The 22040-nt window shown below is 48.1% G+C and overlaps 1 protein-coding gene across 3 annotated transcripts in view; it reads left to right on the forward strand.

Moving 5' to 3' along the window:
* The window catches only part of LOC146198047 (ecdysone receptor-like), a 159884-nt gene extending 140798 nt beyond the window's left edge, over positions 1–19086 (forward strand). For all 3 annotated transcript variants that reach the window (XM_084593366.1, XM_084593365.1, XM_084593367.1), the window contains 5 exons: positions 6141–6464; positions 8098–8417; positions 10350–10505; positions 11612–11834; positions 12815–19086. In XM_084593366.1, the coding sequence (XP_084449492.1) occupies positions 6141–6464; positions 8098–8417; positions 10350–10505; positions 11612–11834; positions 12815–13056 (1265 nt within the window). In that variant the 3' untranslated portion in view covers positions 13057–19086. The remainder of the gene's footprint in view (positions 1–6140; positions 6465–8097; positions 8418–10349; positions 10506–11611; positions 11835–12814) is intronic.
* Positions 19087–22040: the final 2954 nt, after the last annotated feature.

Here is a 22040-nt window from a genome sequence, read left to right on the forward strand (position 1 = left end):
GAAAGCCGCAGGCTCGTGATGGTCTCGGCAGTGAGCAAGGAAGACTAAAGGGCCAAGATCTTCTCAGGTGTGGCGACAGAGCTGCTGCTTTTCTCTTTTTAATGTCAGGGCAATGCTTCGTGTTGCGAGCTCGCGAGAATTACCGCATTTTTCGCCCATCACGTGTGCGCCGTGGTTCCTCGCGACCTTTCAGGCGACGACGTCGTCCAAGAGGACGGCGTCCGCTGCACTCTCAGGTTCCAGCCGGCGCTAGTAGCGTTACTTGTCCGCGTTTAGCCTTCAAATTGGATTTCTTTCAGAAACTCCGCGGTAGAGTTGTCGTTTTTCCGCTTTCGCCGCGCAAAAGAGAAAGACGGCAGTGCTCTTTTAATTATTCATGGCGCGGTTGCGTGGAGACGGAAAGGCCACGCTGCTCGACGCGCTGCGTGAGGTGCGTGCGAACGTCCAGCGCTCCGCAACGTGGAAACGATCGGCGGGCCCGGGCGCAAGGACCGCGGGAGCACCCAAGAGTCGTGAAGCGGACCCCCTTCGGCTTAGAAATTCGCGATCTTTCGTTCGATGCCGGCCGTGTTGCGAAATGGTTTACCCTTCCTCGCTCCTACCGACGAAGCAGAGCGATGTCCTTGTGCCTCGGCGAACAAGACTTCCGCTTCCAATTTGGTGACCGCAGGAGTTCGCCGAGTTGGCCGTGCGCTATGGACGCGGTGAGGGTGGACACGTGTGAGGCAATCGCCCAGTTGGCGGCGGCAAAGTTGCGTGACCGGCTCGGAACCCTGCGTGGTGCGTGCAGGCAGAAGAATGGCTTCATTGTTTGGCAGCAAGGGAGCGGGGCGTCTGCCGCCCTTGAAACTTTCCGCTTGCCCGTCGGCGGAGAGAGGACCGCCCCTCGGTGGTGCGTGCTGCGCAGCGGCCAAGGACTGCTCGGCGGCGCGTCTCAAGGGCACGCGGCCGGACTCATCTGCCGCTGCCTGTCGGGCCTGCTCCTCCGGCGGAGGGTCTGGCTCTCTAATGAAGGGTTGACGGGGGGACGCCTTCTCACAGCTGCTTCGGCGTGCCACGTTTCGCCAGTAGGGTGTACCAGTTTCGCGCTCGCCTCGCTGCGCGCTTTGTGATGCGAGGGCCGGCCGCTGGAGACGCTGCGGGCGAAACTTCGGTCGCAGACGTAAAGCGCTAGTCGATCTGCTCATAAGTCAACCCGGTCAACCCTGTCTGTCACGGCGTTTGTATTGCTTCCACCCTACTGCTCACGTTCGCGTTACTTGGAAGGCGAGCGCCGCCAGAATGATGAGACTTGGCACGGAGGTCGTGTAAGCCGGCCTGTGGTCATCGCTTCCGTCCAGTGCGCCGTTAGTCCTTCACGGATTCATCGAATTCCTTACCTTCCGGAACGACTTCCGCGACCGCGCGTTTCCGAGTATGCGCGCACCACCTGCCGTGGCCTTTCTCTGTGCTCTGTAAATTGACGTCGTCCCAGCAATCGCAGAAGCCAAGAGGGGGAAAGCATTGGCGAGTCGCCTGGCAGCTTTGTTCGCCGTGCATGATCGCGGTTCAAGAGAAAGTCCGCAGAATGGCTTCATCCCAAGGGCGCTGTTTGCGAGAAACCTCTAGCAGTCACGATACGTTTGACGCGTCGTTCATTTTACTGCCTGTCAGAGGCCGCCTGCCGCGGGTTTCCCCCGAGCTGAGCGCATCGGTAACCAGGATGTTTGGCAGAGAATACAGGTGCCAGAAAAACGGTCGAAGAGAAGACAGAGGTGGCAGAGTGAGCAGGGGAACACGCTCCGAGGTGCACTTGTCATCGATGCAGGCGTGAGAGGGAGGAGGAGCGCGAATACTGGCCTGCCCAGTGCACGATCGTGGTCGATGCGAGTTATCTTCAATTTTTTTTTAATTTTTTTTTTTTAGATAACTGTCTTCTGAAATTGCAGGGATACATCGCAACGGGGCCGCGCGGGAGGGGAAGGGGGTATGAAAGGGGGAAATAAAGGGGGAAGTGAAAGCGTTGTCGCCGGTGGAGGATGCCGAAGTCAGAGGAAAATGCCAGACGTTGAAAAGGGAGACGCTGGTAGGACGAGGGTAGGTTGATTTTGATGCGGGGACAAGGGTGTGTTGACATCCACTGCAGTCTCAAACTTGCCAAGAGGAAAGGAGGCGCCACTGTCTATGCGAGTTTCTTAGGTCATCTTGCAGGGCTGCAGCGCGAATGCGGAGAAAATGTTTTCGTACTTGGCTAATGTCGGGGCTGAAACATGAATTCAGCTAATATAGTTCACTATAATTCCGCCTCAGAATGAGTCGAAGATGTTTTAAGCGCATGCTTCCATGACAGATGCACCTCCCCACTCGTGCTTAGAAGTGACTAATTCTAGACGTTTTGTTGTCATATTCGGTATTCGCTTCTCATGCTTTCTGGCTGGTGTCAGCGCGGAAGTTGCCTCATCGAGGAGGCACACGTTTTAACGGAGATTACATTGAATTGTTATGCGGGTCCAGCACATATTGGGCTATAATAGTTTCATAAATTAAATGAACGGTGTTCGAGAGAGAGAGAGAGAGAAACAACTGAGGTGTATTGCTTTTTGGACACCTATAAAAAAACGATAGCGCCGTTCTAGCGATTCGCTGTTTCGAATTATTACTCGTTGAACGTTCGCTCGGGTAGCAAATATTCCTATCGTTTTCGATTCGATTATATTGGCCATGGTAGACGCTGTGACACAATCGCACAACATTCTAGGTTTTGCGCGAGGCCTCGAAAGCGCAAGTTGGGCGTGGTACTCAAAAGTACGCCTTTGGGTGTGGCGTCTGATGATAATTAGCAGTTTTTTTCAACAAGCGGTATTGTCCGCGTTGCTTCCTATTTGTCGCCGCTCCTCTCCTACTACTCACGGGCCCACGCGGTAGAAGTTGGTAAACTTTCTGCCCCTGTCCCGCGCTGTGGGGTAAGAATTTGTCCGCTTGCGTCAGAAGCTCGTGAAGCGAGGCACACGCCGTGCCCACGCTCGTGGGCGGGCGATCGCGGCTTGGCTCGGTCCCTCGGTGAGGGCGGCGGTAGCCTTGCACGGAACATTTACCGTAGTCACGCGCGCGCGGCGAAGGTCAAGAACGCGCGGCCAGCGCACGCCAGCGGCTCCGTGACGGGGCCACTCGCACCGATTGCCGCTTTTCGCCTACCGTGATTCGGACCCGATGCCATATGCGTCGATGCCGGGAACGCGCACATGAAGAAGCGTGATCGAGCGCCCGTGACCATGGTGCGTCGTGTTCGGGGTTCGCTCGCTGATGTCGGCTTTGGTGACTGTTATTTTTGCCTGCAGACGCATCGTGACTAACGTAACCGCTTATGCTGCGGCGAGAGCTGAACACGCTGGTGCGATCGCTGGAGCGAGACGGCGGTTATATGAGCGCGTAATGTGCGAACGGCGAGACCGCAAGTGTGTAGTCGCGCGTTGAGCACAGATATGTCAGCGAAAGAAAGAATAAAGCGAGATGCAAGTGTACGAGCAATTTCTGCTTCGTCGAGTCAGCTAGTCACCCAAAATGCCGGCAGATGATGATGATGAGGCTTCACCTGTTGGCATCCCACCTTCACCCCAGAAGGTTCGGATACGTAGCAAGAGAATCGCACAGCTTGATGAATTAATCAGCGGTCAAACTCAAGAAACTCCGCACTTGTTTCTCATAATTCTTCATTAGGCGGCGCTTGTAGATAACTGTGTAGAACGTCTATGCATGAGGGTTGTAAACGTTGCTCTGATGCAGCGAAAACCGCGCTGTACTGGTGGAACGCGAAAGCGGCCACAGCCATAACCACCCACAGCCCTCGTTGGGTCAGTGCGTGCGATTCGAGCTGAAGTCAATTCGCGCAGCTGTTGGGAGCGGAGGCACAGTGGCCCAGAGTAGTGTAGTGTAGCACCGTGCGCAGCTGATGACGGCGGCCGTTTACACTGCGCCAGGCAGACAGGGCGAGCCGAGCTGCGTGCGATCGGGCCGACGCCAGCTGTGTCGAGTGGAACAGTGCCGCTCAACCAGGCGCCGATGATGTGAGCGCACGCATACGCTGCTTGCGGCTCTGCTAATAGCAGTACTCCGAAGGCTCCTTCCTGCGTACTTTTATATCTCAATTTCTCGTTGCGATTTGATTGAAACGTGTTTTGCTAGTGTTGAAGCGAATTTATTTGAATCTCGTCAGTCGGAGAGAGAGAGGTTAATTGCCGCCAGTTTACGGTCGTGGAGAGCCGTGCCAGATGGCTTCCGTGATAAACGGCGTGACGCGCTCATCTGGATTAAATCAACAGAAGGTGCCGGTCTCGTTGGTGGTGGTGGTGGAAACGTTCTAATGCTCATAATAGAGTTTCGGAGTCTCAAGACACTACTACATGGTCAGTTATCCTTAGTCCGGGACACTGCACGATGTGGCCCCGTCTCGCGCCCTGGAGCCATCTGGGCCTCCAGTGTGGAGTAGTTTAGGAGGGCAGTCTTTCATGCTCTCGGGTAGGGGAAGGTGGGGATTCTGAGCGCATGTCCACACTATGTGATAGATATCGCAGATCTCCACAATGCGGGAAACGCCCATCGACGTTCGGATCAAAATGAGTACGGCAGGTTTCTGTTTACAGGCACTGCAGAGCTCGCTCGCTCCGCCCTATGCAGGCTCTTGGCAGGGGCCGGGTAGAGGCGGTGATTGTCACAGTAGTGGTTTAGGATTTCTCGGAACAGCAGAAGCGTTTGATAAGCCTCTAAACCAGGACAGCTCTGATGAGGGACCCGATGTGTAGGTGCTCGGGCGGCCGCATCAGCGGCCTCATTGACTCGTAGACCCTGGTGGCCAGGAGCCTAGATGATGCTTGTCCAACGGCGGCAGCCCGTCTTAGGAGAATTGGGAGGCAATATTTCCCCTGTCATACAATGTTTTGGCCCGGCAAGAGTGTGATAACCGTCCTCGAGAGCTATTGCTCCGCTCGAATTTGGGGCCCGAAAGGATAGCTCACCGGAATTTATTCCTCACTGGACTACAGCAGCCGTGCAGAATCCCGCGAGTGACAGCCCTGTGATGCCCTCATATTAGACGCCGTGTCTAAATTCATATTGCCTCTCAAGCGTAATAGAAGAGACATCTGGGCGAGTTGGTATGGTGACATGATGGAAAAAGCAGCGCTACAGACGTGGACGGAGGTGAAGAACAAACAGCGCCCGTCCTGTTTGTTCTTCCCAGCCCAGCGCTCTACCAACTGCACCACGCCCCGGATCGTTAAACGCTCGTCATAATTACCCCTGCCTACCGTGAGGATGACAGCGGGATTCTGCGAGTGACAGATACTGCGCCTTTCCTTTCTTGTAAACGAATTATAGAACGCCGGTGAACTTAGATGCATTGTATGAAATGCTGGTTGTGTTCGCAAAAAAAAAAAAAAAAAAAAAAAAAAAAAGGAAAAAGAAAAGTTGTTGCGACTGAAGGAAGAAGGAAAAAAAATGCACGGGCCTGCTACTGGCTCTGTAGCTGAGCCACTTCCGCTGCCTTGTGCGGACAGAAGAGAAAATAGAGAAGAAAGAAAAAGAAGAGAGAGAGAGAGAAAGACGCGCGTCGCAACAGCCGCCGAAACTGTAGCGGGTGCAATCGGCCTACAACAGATAAAAATATGGTGGCAGGCTAGCCCCTGCCGCAAGTGGCAGTGACCTACCAGTCCCAGCTCCGTAGGGTCAGCCCCCCCCCCCCCCCCCCCCCCCCCCCCCGGTTATGTTCAAGGGGCGGGCGATGTACCGTCAGGACAGGCTGGTCACCTTTCATTTGCGGCTTCCTCGAAGTAGAAGGTCGCACCACACAGCCAACAGAAGCAGACCCAGATGTCAAGGACATACACATTACTTCCTAAGCCACATAGATGTCATTTTAAACATTTATGGGTAGAGGTGCAGCACCCTACACCCCCTTTTACATTGTGCATGCAAGTTTATTTATCCAGATGGTATTTAGATATTTGGTGGAAGATATGTGCATGCAAGTGGGGCAGTTTGCTGCCTTGAGAACTTGGTCAGCGAATGCAGTCAGACTGGACATATGACAGCACAGTTACAGTTGTTTATCCTTTAGTCTTGCTCCCTGTTTTAGTGCTCATTGCATGATGTCTTTTTCAATGCAGGCAAAGAGGAGATGAGCCCCAGTAGTGGGGGTGGTGGCCTGAATGGCTACTTTGTAGACAGCTTTGGGGACCCAAAGAAGAAGAAGGGTCCTGCACCACGGCAGCAGGAGGAACTCTGCCTGGTCTGTGGTGACCGGGCATCGGGCTACCACTACAATGCACTCACATGTGAGGGTTGCAAGGGCTTCTTCAGGCGCAGCATCACAAAGAATGCAGTCTACCAGTGCAAGTACGGCAATAACTGCGACATCGACATGTACATGCGGCGCAAGTGCCAGGAGTGTCGTCTCAAGAAGTGCCTCAGCGTTGGAATGCGACCAGAATGTGAGTGCTCACAACAGCCTTGTTTTTATTCTTTTCATGGTTCGATATGGAGGGCTGTATAAATGGCACAAGACCATGAGTAAATTAAAGTTGTTGAAAAAAAAAAAATGCTTCCCTTTTTATTGACTATAATGCTTCCTTCACCAACCGTTATGTCATCCCTTTTACTGCATGGCTGTCAAATTGAACAACATAGCCTGCTTTTATAGGGTTTCTACGTGATGCTACACTGGTTGTAGAAAGCAAAGTCAGTAGGGATCATATTCCATATCGATTTTCTGTTTCATTTGGCTGGATGTCAGCATGACAGCAGCGCCAGACAAACGCAGCAAGCGGCCAGTCAAAGAAATTACGAGATAGTGGACCGTGCTGACTTGCTAAACGCACTGGCTAACTGCTGGCTACACCATGCGGCCAGTGATGGGCTGCAGTTATTTATGAGCCAGTGGTTCTGTCTCCTCCCACAGATACTTTAAAGCTGCGGCTTCATCACCCAATCAATGCTGCAGGACAAAGTGGATCCAAAATGGAAAATGGAACTTTAGGGAAAACAGCTCCAGGCTTGAGAAAAGCACATATCAATTTTGGTGCTGGAACACTCGAGCTTTCTACACTGTAAAAATTCGAAGGACGATTACAGTACTCCCTAATGCGAAATTTGAGCACAGCTATTTAGGCGTTCTTGCAATATATTGAGGCAAAGAATTTGAGAGCTGCTTGTATGTAGTCATGTATATGCAGTTACAAAGCGCTCTTTATTTTTTTTCATGAGCCAGAGAGAATTTCTCGAAAGAAGTAAAATGAGGCTCTTTTTTGTTTTCTGAGAAATTCTCTTTACACCATAGCTTGCTCATGACTCTCTTTTGCTCAGTTGCAATGGCACCAACGGCGACACGGCTCAACTGCCGAATGGGCGCATTAGAGCCATGCCCTAGATGTCAAACGCACAGGACACCATTTGTTCATTGGTGGAGTCACAACACATGGCTTGAGGCCATCAAATTACCAAGATGAATCCTTTAGCCTTTTATGATGGAACAGGTCTTGTATTATTTCGAGTTTCAATCGTGAAGTGCATGCAGCAGCCCTGATTACTGTAAGGTGCATGCGACAATTTCATCAAGCATGCTTTCGTTAGCACAATTGAAATCTCACAGATGAACAGCTAGGATTTTGAACTTTTTTTATGTAACAACTGATCTGTAAGTGTTAGGAAAATTGGTGTGCATTAATGATTCCTTACTGAAGTGTACATTCAGGCTTTGAAGGTTTCTTATCAAATTTTCGAGAACCTTCTTGCTCAGGATGCTAATATTACTGCCATGCAGTAATTGGCAGTCCAGACAACCTCTTTTAAGTTGTTATAATCGCTGTTGGGGACGCTGGTGTCTTGCTGGCATTACCCCACAAGCTCAGCAACTAAGTGCTTGATTAGCTATAATGTTCAACTAATGTTGTTGAGCATATCAGGACTGCACAGCAAATTTATGTTGTTACGTGAGGGACATTAGAACTGTCTATTCACCAAGATTCATTTAAATACCAGCACTTTTAAGTTTCATTTTCTAGCGGCTGTCAAAGCCAGCTCCCCATGTATATTGAGTCTGGGCTAACCATTGTCTGTGGATTGCAGGTGTGGTGCCGGAGTACCAGTGTGCCATCAAGCGGGAGTCCAAGAAGCACCAGAAGGACCGGCCCAACAGCACAACACGGGAGAGCCCCTCGGCGCTAATGGCGCCATCGTCTGTGGGTGCCGTGAGCCCCAGTAGCCAGCCCCTGAGCGGTGGAGGCAGCTCCCTGGGCAGCAGCAATCATGAGGAGGATAAGAAGCCATTGGTGCTTAGCCCAGGTGTCAAGCCTCTGTCCTCGTCACAGGAGGACCTCATCAACAAGCTAGTCTACTACCAGCAGGAGTTTGAGTCGCCTTCTGAAGAGGACATGAAGAAAACCACGGTCAGTATTGAGCTGTTCTTTGCTGTATTCCTTCTTGTATGTCATGTGTGCTGCTGTGAAAAGTATGCAAGTAATCAGTGTGAAAAGAAGAAAAAGAAATGCATGTTAGTCCAGGCTTGTTTTGTGGCGAATTGGCATAAGGCGTACTTAGAGTGGATAGGTTAGAACTTTACTTACAGCAGGTTTTCTTTCTTGCTGTTAATTTTAATCAAGATCTAATGTTATCTAAATTTGTATTGACTTTAGCATTGTATGGAATTCAACATACGTATCAGTTCCTTTTGTGCATGTTTTGTGCATGTTGTGTTCCTATAGGGAGCCTGAAATCTGCTGTTTAATTTCAAGCACTGGATTGTCTCTGAATATGTTTACTATTACCTTATTGGCTCTTACTGTTAAGAAACAGATTTGTAGTCATGGGAAAATCGAGTGAGCATTGAAAGACGCTGAAGTGCCCTGCCGGGGTGCCGCGGTGGCTACGGCGCTCGACTACTGTTCCCAAGGTCGCAGGATCGAATCCTGGCCTCAGCGGCCACTTTTCGATGGAGGCGAAAAGCAAGGCGCCCGTGTGCTGTGCGATGCCAGTGCACGTTAAAGAACCTCAGGTGGTCGAAATTTCCGGAGTCCTCCACTACGACGTCTCTCATAGCCTGAGCTGCTTTGGGACGTTAACCCCCACTAACCATACCACTAACCAAAGGCACTGAATTAGCACACAGACATGGTACTTGTATTTCGTAACATTATGCAGGGATGGTCTGATATCCAATATACAGTACTCAGTGTTTCCCAGGCAGACTTCACTTGGAAACAGAAATTTGCATCGGTGTACACGTTCACAATCGCTTGCCACATTTCAACACTTTGACGTGTGAACCCCCAAAAAATTGTGAGCAGGAGATTTTGTTCAAGGCTGTTCTGCTGGATGCCACCTTGTCGAAATTGATGGGGGCATTGTTTGTGGGAATGCCGAAAACCTGACTCGAAGGAAAAAAAAAAAAGGAACAACTGCGAAAGAGCTAATCAGATATTTTGGGCATTTTTGTTTTCTTAAGCTCACAGCAAACTTAGTAAACGTGCAGTCAAAAATTTATTATTATTACTATATTTTTTGCTGATCACAAGGAAATCACTGCCTTTTTGTTGCAGATCTGGGCAGCACGAACAAGTAATGCTTTGAAAGGGTTGTTCATACCAGAAGCATCATGCTAAAAATTGCTGGTGGTGAAGTTTTGTGACTTTGCCCAATATGCTGCTTTTTCTGCATGACTCCCTTTTATATAGCCGTTTCAGAATCTGTTTATTCCACTGTGCAGATAGACATGCTTACAAACAACAAGGGGACCACAAGGGACGTTACATGCTTCTCTTGTGTTCTTTTTTGTTGTATGGCTGTAAATATTAGCACACTCCTTCTGCTAGCTTCGACAGCATTGTATTTGATCTGTGAAATAGAAGCAAAGCACATTGAGCAGCTTTTGTTGATGGCCGAGATGGACGCTGCTTGCATATACTGAAACATGCATGCACTTCAAGATAGAGTGATTACTTGGGTGCTTTCATGAGGTCATATGGTTTTTTTAGTGAATATTCGTTCTCTTCATGTACCCTGTTATTGGGGCTGCATTTGTGCTTACCTTCTTGGTATGTTTCAATAATGGTCAATAGACACTACCGCCTATAATACTCTGCAATGGTAATACAAAGAACTCTGCCAATAAAAGTAGTGGTGCAGGCGAAATAAGTTCAGTTGTTGTATACAGACTGTTGACTAAAATTGAAGCAGTCTGCAGCCAGACATTTTTGCTGTACCTGTATGTGGATAATGCACAAGTGCGTGCACAACTGACTTTCTAGATTGAATGTAATTCTTTCTTTTTTTTCGGCATTTTTTGGTGACTGGCTGCCTTTGTTACGTACATATGTGTGCAGCCCTTCCCCTTGGGAGACAGTGAGGAAGATAACCAGCGGCGATTCCAGCACATCACCGAGATCACCATCCTGACAGTGCAGCTCATTGTGGAGTTCTCCAAGCGGGTCCCTGGCTTCGACACGTTGGCACGAGAAGATCAGATTACTTTGCTGAAGGTCGGAATACCTTCCTCGTAGTTCTTGCAATAATATCGCATTTCTGGCATTTATGTGAGTGGTTTTCTAGCGTTACGGGTTCATTCAGGGGCCTTGGAAGTTTATTAGAGGCATCCTGGGAGGTGTTAAATGCAGCTTTTTAAATGACTACTTTGAAGAATGCAGCAAGTTGTCTGAAATGTCTTTTCAGCTGTGTTGCTTACATTTGCATGCAAATATACTTGCACAATGGTTAGTTTGCTGCTGCGACGCTGCTGTCCGAAATCAATAGCCTATCTACATTTAACGATGAGTGGTCCCTAATGCAGCTGGATCATTGACCAGAAGCCGAGGTATGCCATCCTTGCGGCAGTTTTCTCTCTTCATGAGACGAATAGTGAAGAAATGTCTGACGACTTTCGATGCAAGCGAGGACAGTTCTCCAAGGAAACGTTCTTAGTTCTACAGCTACTCTCTGCAATGCCTAGTTCAGCTATCTGCTCGAGTGAGTGCTCAGTGTTTGAGCTCCGGAAGCGGGATCACATATGAGAATACAGCCATTTACAAATTTGTTGTTCGAGGTTGACTCGGTTCGGTGTTGGTCGCTGCGGGTCAGGGACAGATAGGAGTACAAGATATTGTGGTGGGGAGAGCAGTTATACAGCCATTTTAACTCGTGCCTCAAAAATCTAGCATTTACTACACAAGTTGCACGAAAAAGCATGCCATAATTTAGTAATTGTAGCCTTTCTTTCCTTACTACTCGTGCACACGTAAACACATGCTTAAATGCAGTGTGGAGGTTTTTCTGGTGTCTCCACAGTGGGCACTGACACACAGAGCAGTGCAGTGTTGCCTGGTAGAGGTTGCCTCCCTATGCCAGGAAGCAAATTTTTGCCCTGTATTTGGGCCTGCTTCGCAAAGGACACAACATGTGAACCGTGAGCCATCATTTATAGAGGCTTTGGCATGGTTACGGCAGTTGTATATATACGTATGTGGCAAGTGCATCACTGCCACAGTGCTTTTAGTCATGGCAAGAGATTAGACTATTGTGCCAGCGTGCTGGTACAACAAATGTACTGCAGAGACAGCGTGCTAATGTCGTCATTGCTGTTGTCATGCAGGCCTGCTCCAGTGAAGTGATGATGCTGAGAGGTGCCCGAAAATACGATGTGAAGACAGATTCTATAGTGTTTGCCAATAACCAGCCATACACGAGGGACAACTACCGCAGTGCCAGTGTGGGGGACTCTGCAGATGCTCTGTTCCGCTTCTGCCGCAAGATGTGTCAGCTGCGAGTAGACAACGCTGAATACGCCCTCCTGACGGCCATTGTAATTTTCTCTGGTGAGCTGTGCCTCTTGCTTGTGTGGGGTTACTTGCAGTGCATTGACATGCTAGGAAAGAGCTCACGTCCAATTGATGGAGGAAAAACTAATCTTGTGAAGTGCCCAGCATGTAGTAATTGGACTATGGCAGCAGTAAGGATATGCAATTATCACGGCTGCGGTATGTCATGTGCCTTCGTGTTGCTGCCAACCAGTGTTCTTTTGAATGCCTCTTTGACACGAAAAATTACAACGCAATTTACAGATGCCCCGCTGGAATTGGTAGGCAGCTACTGTCGATTGTGAGCATAGCCATACTTGAGTTTTACAACATAAGAACTGTGGAAATTGAAGGTTATTTGATTTGCATTGTTGTTTACTGGCTTATATGTATAGTTGAAAAGCTAGTATAGTTGAAAAGCTAAGCTGAAAAAAAGAATATTTGACATCTGGTGAGCTGTTTATAAGGATATCAATCTTTCTGCCTGAAACCGCTGATGTTGCTCACAAGTGTTTTAATGCTGTGTAGCAAAGTGTGCTCATGGCGAGTGGTGAAATTGGTGCTACCATTCGAGGCAGTTCTGTTGCTTTCATGGCCTGCATATGATACTGAGCTGATTGTGGGCATGGCCATCAAACGTTTAATTGACTTAACAGTATGCTAGCTCATTCTTCTCTATACAAAGTGAATGAAAAGTTGGAGCACAATGGGTTCTTTGTTAGACCAGGGCCGGAACATGACGTTGTCACCTTTTCCGGTTCCATAGTGACAACACCCGGTTCCGGCGTTTCGACCAATCAGATGCCTCGAAGTGATGTGAGATAGCGACACTTCGATAACGACGCAAACTCGGAATACGGGCCGAGATCTCTGGGGTTAGCATGCTTGTGAGGACTTTACTTTGATGGGATTATTTACTTTAGCCAGTATTTGCCCGAACTTGAGTATTATTCTCTGTTTGCTCGTTGGAAAGCATGGTGTGTTGGTGCCTACTGCAGAGCGGCCATCGCTGGTGGACCCGCACAAGGTGGAGCGCATCCAGGAGTACTACATCGAGACCCTGCGCATGTACTCCGAGAACCACCGGCCACCGGGCAAGAATTACTTTGCCCGGCTGCTGTCCATCTTAACCGAGCTGCGCACCTTGGGCAACATGAACGCCGAAATGTGCTTCTCACTCAAGGTGCAGAACAAGAAGCTGCCACCGTTCCTGGCCGAGATTTGGGACATCCAAGAGTAGTAGGGGAGCTGGGCTCTGCTGTGTGGACTACTGCCTGCAAGTGGCCCCCCTTTCTGGCACTGCCACGATGTATAGGCGTCTCATTGCCAATGCTATCGTTGGGATGCTTTGCTGCCATCCTGCTGCTTCCCACACTGTCAGCCATGCCTGCTGCTCCTCATTTTGCGGCTGTACGCAGGCCATCAGCGGGGTAGGGTACTCAGTTGCACAAGGACGCAGTGGTAAAATTGCGCCTTCATTTCACTGATTGTGTTGGAGAAGCTACCTCACACTTTTTTTAAAAGCATTCGATTGCTTTGTTATATTAGCCCTCTGTTTTGTGAATGCAGATTGATCTCCCCTGCTTTCACGTGACAAAGCATCGATTGTGGCGCTATCGTAAGAACGAATGATTTTTATACATCTCGACGTTTTTCTCTTCGTCATTGTCAAACTTTTGTTGGCATTTAAGGTCGTTCATGAGTACAATGATATTCTTTTAGGTGGTTAAGTTTTTATAGATTGACGTAGCTGTTAGAAATTTCTTGAAGCTTATTTTCGCTAGTACTTTTCTGTGACCTCTTAAATAGATGGTGCAGTCCGTGGCTGGGGAACCAACGAGATTACCTTTGAACATTGTGCGGCAGTTCATGAATGTCATGCCGTGAGGGACAAGAGAAGGGCACAGCATGGCTGACAGGGTGGGCAGTGTGGTGCCTGGCCGTGTGCTCGACTACAGGGGATTCATCGGGTGGTTGTGGCTTCAGCCCGGACTTGGCACACTGCAAGGGCATCATGCAGACTGCAGAGCCTGATAGTATAGTAAGCTGGGAATGCGATCCCGTGGTCGGACCAGCTGTTTTTCTTCTCCCCGAATTTTTCATATTTTTTTTTTATTCCAGGCTTTGCTCTTTAGTGTATGTTTTTGTTGCAGTGACTAACAGCTCCAGAAGGGCATTCTTGAGTGTTGCGGGAAGGAGAGCGGTGACATGGAAAATGGCAAACAGGAAAAACAGCACCTGTGATGCGCGGCCTCTTACACAGTTCCTGGCAGGTTTAGCGACATGTGACAAAAGCCATTGTTTGAGAACTGCACTGTGCGTACGGTCCACGGAATAGCGAGAAAGGATTGTTTTGGAGAGCGCGAGTGGTGTGCACTGCCTCCCCGTATGTGCTTGCCTCTGCAGCTGCATGGTTGCGTTTGATAGCGTAGTATCACCACTACCTACTGTTGAACCCACAGTCAAGTGCCTTAACATAGTTTGAGAAAGGTTTGTCCCGTTCCTTTTTGGGTTATGTAACTCGTAGCTTGCACAGCGAGGGGCCGTGTGTGAGGGCCGCGATCACTGGGTGTAGTCTTGCATCCACATGGGTGGCACCTGCTTTTGCCCTTTCCTTCACCGCCTCTTCCCGCCTCTGGGCAGATGACAGTGGCAGAGCCACAATGGCCAGGGCAGCTGTGGTCTCTTGCAGTGGCAGGGATGCCTCCCTCTCTGCGGTTGCACATGAGAGGTGGCTGTGAGTGAGATAAACGCACAAACTTCAACAATTGTACAAATATCTCCCTTCCATATGGCAAGGGCATTGTTCTTTTCTTTTTTTTTTTAATTGCCTGGTTTGCTTTTTTTTAAGGGTGTTTTCGTTTCTCCATGTTATGTTGGGTGCATGTACATAGCGATGTAATGCTAGGCACAGTCGACTTCAGACGGGGATGGCATCTTGGAGTGCTCGCTTGGTACCGGTGATGTGTGAAGGGGTGTGGAGCACCCCACCAGAAGGAAAAGATGCCAGCGGCGAGAGAAGGACTGAGCAGCCCACCACCAGACCGCCTCGCCTTTACCTTCTTCCTTTTTTTTTTTCTTCTTTGCTACAGAGCGGTTTACGATCTCAGTGTTTCACAAAACCACCTGGCAGGTAACAGCAAAGCAAACAAAAATGGACAAAAAGAAAGGACTCCAAATGCATTAACCATGACTGCTTCAACTTGGACGTTGCCGGCAACGAAACCAGTGGACCTACGGCAAACATCGAGCGTCTACCTTGTGTGTACATCTGTGCTTGTCTGTGCTTGTAGTGTGTGGTTGTTGGGCGCGCACAGTCTGTAATGTGGAAAAAGAGAGAATACCCACGAGGGACTTGTGGCAGTGAGTTTGTCCTGGGCCCCTGCCTTCACTTCCGAATCTCAGTGGATGTTAGAGAAGCCAATATTTCGAGTAAGAAGAAATGCTTGGGCACATAGGCACACATGTGAAAAAGAAATTATGGCGAAGAATCAGTGGCACAAGTGAGACACAATATATATTTGCGGGCGGTGCTGCTTGATTCCTTCCTTTTTTTTATCATTATTATTTGAGTGCCTTTTGTTATTCTTTCTTGTCATGATCAGATGAGACTAACCAGGTGCAGTGTGGAGGTATGTTCATCTTGGAGATGTTAGAATGTTTGGTTACTTCTTTTACCTTCCTCTCCTTCTGTCGTTTGTCCTTTTCACTGGGTGCAAAGCAAATTGCATTTCTCACATTGTGTGTCATTGCGTGGATGAGTGGATGCACGAGCCGTGCGGCAAGCAAACCACCTGCTTTGGTTGCACACATGAGCACATGTCCATGGATTCCCGGGGGAAACGAGGGAAGCGGCAATCCCAAATCATCCCATTGGATCATGCCCGCAAGCACACACCTCGACACTCCTCTTGCTAAGCTTTGCAGGGGGGTGGGAATTAGTTACATTTTTTCCTGTCTGCTACAGACCCGTGTACCTGATTGTCGTACGAGCATCACGATCTCTGCACTGACCATTGGAGCTGTTCTGCACTGTCCGTGTCGCTTCCCTGTGTTTCCCTTCTGTGGCACCCTTGGGAGCTGCTGTGCACTGGACCGAGTGGCAGGGGTTTGGGCAGCAGCACATGTTGCTGTCTAGCAGGGTCCCGTTCTCAGTGGGATATTTATTGCCATCAAGTGGTATACTGCTGGAAGATTCTTTTCCGCGGGCACACAGGGGTAGATACCAGAGTTGTGTTTTGAGGGCTCCCCTGGATAATGTGTGGAAGCGCCTTTATAGAAACAAGAACTTGGTATCCATAAGTATATTGATGTATCATAGATATATGTCGCTAACCATGGATGCCTCATTTCATTAGTGAGCCAAGAACGGTCTGCCTGTGGGGCATTGCTGGTTCCAAAGTACTTGGTCCCCTTCCTCGTTGCAAGGTGCCTCCCACTTGCTTCTCTTCGCTGGTCTTTAGGCAGGCACACCTTAACATTTTATTTTTTCCTGGCAACATACCGCTCTATTGTATGAATGAATTGAATCGAGTGTTTTGCAAGGTGAAAGAAATGTGAGTGCGCCCTGCCAGCTTTTTCCCTCTGTGTCTGTATGAAGTGTAATGCAGTGATTGGTATCTGCTGAAAATTTGATGTTTTGTTGAGCACATTCAATGGCTTTGGCATAGCAAACATTAACTTGCAGAAGAGCTGGTTCAGCAAGCTTGCTAGCAGCGCCAACTTGCATTTCTTTGCTGTGGGAGAGCTGTTATGGCAGAATGAATGTATCTATGGGAAAGGCAAAACAGGAGACGCCTTTTTGTGATGCATGGCCAGAGTATGTTGCTAGGTTAGACTGTGCGGCACTATGTGGGAAAAAGGGGCAGTGAAATTCTGTGCCTTGACCAAATATAGACGGCCTTTATTTTTCTGCTGAGACCCATGGTGCTAAGGCTGAGATGGAAATGTCACACCGTTAAAAAATGAACGGGTATCCTCAAGCTCAAGTTAATCGGTATCTCCTCTCGGTTGGCTGCTTTTTGCAAAGCAGGGATCCTCTCGCTACCAACCTAGCTTGGGTTTCCGTCCAGTAATCGTAGCTCTTTTCTCTTGTCTGCCACTCAGAGCTGCCAGCGTCGTTGCCACTGCCACACTAATTAAAAAAAAAATAAAAACGGCCATTCCCGTTCCCAGTTGCCGATTTCCTCGTGTACCTTTTGTGGTGTTTTACTGGCTGCTGACTCCTCGCAGAAGGAAAGCTTTGACAGGTGGCAAGCCAGTGGCAGGGAGGAGCTGCTTTCCCATCGTTGTGGTTCCCTGGACATGGCAGTAACAGGAGACATACTGTGCAGTAATGAGGCTGTTGGCAGCTGTTAAGTGTGACATGTTTCTGAAGCACTTGGTCGGTAAAATTAAATGCACTGGTAGGAATTTTGCAGTCTGCATGCATCTCGCAAACTGCATACGGATGGTGTGGCAAAAACACTAAGCGGTGACACTATAGTTGTGAGAATGCGACTGTCAAAGGCAAGGTTCAAAGCAGTTTATTTCAGGCGCTTAGGGGACACTTTTCATGGTACTCGCAAGATAATATTCAGTAAAAGTTAGAGCATTCAAGAAATTTGCTGCTGAGTCACTGAAAGAAGGTGCATGGGCACCGGCCATTATAGATACTTATGCAAAAGCATGTGTACCCGTTGTGTCTTCTACCAGTTGGCACTGTCTTGCAGACTTTGGCCCTTTGTGCTTTTATGTGACATCAATGCTGTGAACTTGCCAGTGGAATTTGACTTCTGTCTATAGTCAAGGGCAAAAACACCATCACGTGATGTTTAGACCAGACTAATATCGGCAGCAACACGTGGAGTGTTGACTATGCGACAACTGAAAGTGCCTGGAGACGAAAAAACAAAGAAAAAAAGAAGAGTGATTGTCTATTTAACGGAGTGGATGAAAAATTATGAGATTTGCTAATATTTTTACCTAGATGTATTTTGAAGATCACCGAGGCCCAACTGCTCAGGATGGTCAAGGTTGTAGACAGGGCTTGCATGCATGCTTTGCTTCCTTCTGCTTCTGGCTAGACAATCGAGCTCCCGTACAGAAAAATATTAAGAGTGGTCGCTTGGGAACCAGCAGTGCCCCCGCAGACACCCGTGTTCCCTTTCCCCCCGCGTCCCTGGTGTGCAAATGGCTCGTGGCTTTTTGTAGCTTTCGCCAGCCGAGGCAGCTGCTCTGCCTCCTTTTTCCCTCAATCTTGTGGGATACCAATTCTTGGGACAAGCTGGGCTCTTGTGATGTGTTTCCCATGCGGAGGGAGGAGACCACTCTTGCAGTGTGTGAACTCTGTACCTCTATCCTTGGGATGCTGTCGACGTGCTGTTAGGACTTGCGTGTCCCTAGTTGTCTTGTGTCCTTGAGTGTTGCGGAACTGTCTTTGGTTCATGATGGCCCCCTTGAGTGAGCTGTGATTTCCTTGTTTGTTGTTTGTTTGCCCCCTCTCTGGATCGCACGCTCCTCTGGCTGTCCTCCTGTATGTAGCTTTCCTGGTTACGTTACCAGGACGACGTACTGCCTGTTTTTCTCTCTCTAAGCTTCTATGGCCTCTGGCGCCTATCGAGTAGCGTGCATCTGTTGACCCCTAATTTATTTCGCGCGGCTTATTTTTTCTCCTCTCTCTCTCTCTCGCCTCAAGACTGCCTTCCACCACCTACCCCTGCATACACAAGTGTCTGATTTTGCGCCCCTTTCTTTCCCTAGCAAAAAGTGTCCCCGAAGCATTGCCGTGTTAGGCAAAGAAGAAGCCTTCCATAGGTGAAGGCATGCAGTGAGAATGCTGTCTATGGTAACTGAATCTAGCTGTTTGCTGGGTGCAATTGACTGCTGTGTCTAATCTTGAAGAAATTATTTTGAGGCCACCAACCTTGGTAGCAGGAGGGGTCAAAAAATGCAGAAGCAACTGTTGGTTATTTTTCATAGGCATGCTGGAGTGAACACACAGGCGCTATAATCGGGGCATAACTAACAATGCTTGTATATAGTCAACACTGTTTATACTTATGGAGGAGAGAGAGGGCTGAATAAGTTATGTTTGTTATGGACTTTGTGCAAATTTTTTGTTTCTGGAGCTCCTTTCTTGCTGCGGAGCCAACGCGCACAAGGGGACACAAGTGGGTTGTTGTGCGCTCAGGTCTGCTACTGTTTTTTGTTGTACAGATTGTATCTTTTTTGCAATGTTCTATATTTTTAAAAATTAAAAATCCTTGGCTCGATTTATCATTACCAAAAATACTGTGCGTATGTGTTTCCTGTCTCTTCCAAGCAAAAGTGGTACTAGTGTTGTGCCAATATTAAGCTGGACAGCCTAGAGCTGAACAGATTGCTTGGATGGCACCAGCTTATCTGTTTGCATTGCAACGATGGTGCTTGCTTTGCAGCTCTGGGAGGAATACCAGAGTGACATAGAAAGGCAAGATTCCCAAAAGCATTACGGGTCTTTTGCTCACACTATGTCGGTTTCATCATATGGGAAATTGAAACAGCTGCCAAAATGCTGATATATAATTGAGTGAAGATTTGACTTGTCAAAGAAAAGAAGGAAAGAAAGAGCTCAACCGCCGCAGAGGCGTATGATCAAAGCATTAGCACGAGTTTTACAGAATTTATTCCTAGGCATGGGCGGATTAACAGTGATGAGGGCCCGGTTCAATAAAAATTGAAAGGGCCCCTGGTTGGCGGTCTTAGAGATGTACTAAGACCGCTGGTGATAGAAAAGCACTGTATCTGCCTCTCTCCTCACTGGACACCTGCATGAAGCCCATATACAAGCATTAGATGATTTTGCTAGGCTCTCTTAGTGTTTTCGCACTAAAAATGTAGCAGCTGCACTGAGCGGTTAACTTACATGTGACCCTTGTCAGCCGCCATGCTTTGAGTGCACTTGTCTAGATGATTGGAAAATTGGTTGGTGTGTGCGCTGGACTCTTTACGTTTGATTTCTTCCCAGTAACAAAAAATGCTAGCTGGAGATTTCTATCTTTTGTTATACACTTTGGAACTTCTATTGTTTTTGAGGAGGCTAAAAGTCTTGCAAAAAGAGGTTTAAACGTGGCCGAACATAGTATAATATGTGATTGAGCCCTAGTTCGGCATAGTTTATCTTGGTTGATGTATTTGACATCGGTACTCCTGGCCATCATTTGTCAGAGGCATGCTTGTTGGGAGGAATGTGATGCATGTTGCCCAAGTTGCAAGGAGCGGCAGTTATAAAGCCCCCCTTTAGCCACGCCATACGAACATGCCTGCATGGCCTAGGGCAGCGTGTCTAACTTGAGATCCAGGTGTACTGCCAGGTGAATTCTGATCTTGCCCTTGCATCTTAATAGCAAAACTCGAGCTCAGTACCTGCCAATTTGCAGACACACCGCCACAGTAAGCTGTTTATATTACCTTGCTAGCTGGTTATATTTACCTGTTGAGCTGGTAATATTACCTTCCACACCTGCCCACCATGGCTTTGGCATTTGGCTGCTGAAAACAAGGTTTAGGGTTCAAGCCCCGGCCCTGGCTGTCGCCTGTCGAAAGTGGTGCGCAAAAGTATTCCTTGGCAGTGCAGTGCCAGTACACATTAAACAGCCTCTGATAGCCGAACTTAATCCAGATCCCTCCACTGCGCCATCATCATTCACTTCCCACAAGCAGTTTCAGGATGTTACATTTTGCATGCCACGTCCCCCATCGCTAAACCAGAAAAAAAGAATTAAGACTGAACAAAAAACAATCGTAACAGGGTACCTCTGACAAAAACGAGAAGTATAGCAAGCAAATAGGCACACATATCAAGTTTCATGCATTGTTACACCTACATCTTGAGCAGTGATGTATCGGGCATCACTGGTAGGATCACGCACAGCTTTTGTTGTGAAAGTAAAAACAAAATCAAAAGGACGGCTGCATGTTGTCAGGATACAGATTTAATGAGTGTGCAGGAATGAGACAAAATCGCATCATGCTATGGTACAGTAGAAGAAACGCTGAGGTAAACAGGCAGTCTAGAACACACAAATATCCATGTTGCCCAAGAGTCGGAATAAATATTGATCAGAGTTTTGTAACAGACTTTGTTCACATTTTATACCATAGGGTATGTTGTAATTCATGCTCAAAACAAGGCAGCACATATTATCAATACCGTAGCAGAGAAATATGATTTTGCAAAGCCAATCCCAGATTTGTGATTCGTAGCATGCTCATCAGACTATCAGTTCGTTCTGTAGTCTGCATATGATGGCAGATAATGTCAAATTTGAAAGGGAAACGTGAGCGAAAAGGCAGCAGACAGCAGCAGTAAACAAAGGGGAGCAACCTTGGCGCTGCTTTGCAAAAATTATGACAACGGTGCAGCTGGCACTGAGTACATGGCATACAGACTGAATCCAAGTTGCTTTTAGTATATTCAGAAGTACACTTGTAGAATCACCCCAACCAAGCATCAAGATTGTGTGTGTTATTGACAAAGCTGTCTCGTGATATTACTAATGTGAGTGACATCATTAGCTGTTGCCATAGTAATCTACACTTGGTGGCGCCATAGTAACCACCGGGTTCCTAGCACACCCAATTTAAAGTTCGCAGCCTCAAAAAAAATCCAAGCATGCATCTGGCAGGTAGTAGCTGGCAGTTGACAAGGCCGTGCACTGATTTGTTGGCGAGTTTTGTGGCGTCACAAGACCAGATGGCATGATTGAGTTGGAATGAGTTGCCAGCTCAGGCAGCTTGTTCTTCGAGGGTAAGATGAGAAACACTGTCAAATATTATGTATTGTTGCTCTGATTGCCTAAGCTGTACGGCAACATCACCATCCGGTGGCTTTGTGTACAGCTTAACCTATGACTGACCATGACCTGTCATCGACTTGGCCTTTGATTTAACCGTGATCTAAACCATGAGCCAAACCCGATAAATGAAAGGGAAATGAGGGTACTCGTTATAATACATGAAGGAAAGATGCCAACAGCCGGCGAGGCCAAGGAAAGCATTGGGGATTGTATATTTTTTTATTATATTTACTTCGGTAATCACATAAATTAGTAATGTAATCTGTTTATTGGAAAGATAAACACAAAGTAGAAGGAAAAACAACGTGCCGATGGTGGGAACCGAACCCACGACCTCGTATACAGACAACATTAATACCCAAGAAAGTAGCAGGTGGGACAGCGGCCGATGTAGCTCAGTTGGAAG

Source organism: Amblyomma maculatum, chromosome 2, assembly GCF_055883805.1.
Source record: "Amblyomma maculatum isolate TAMU_Amacu chromosome 2, ASM5588380v1, whole genome shotgun sequence".
In the NCBI taxonomy this organism is placed as follows: domain Eukaryota; kingdom Metazoa; phylum Arthropoda; class Arachnida; order Ixodida; family Ixodidae; genus Amblyomma; species Amblyomma maculatum.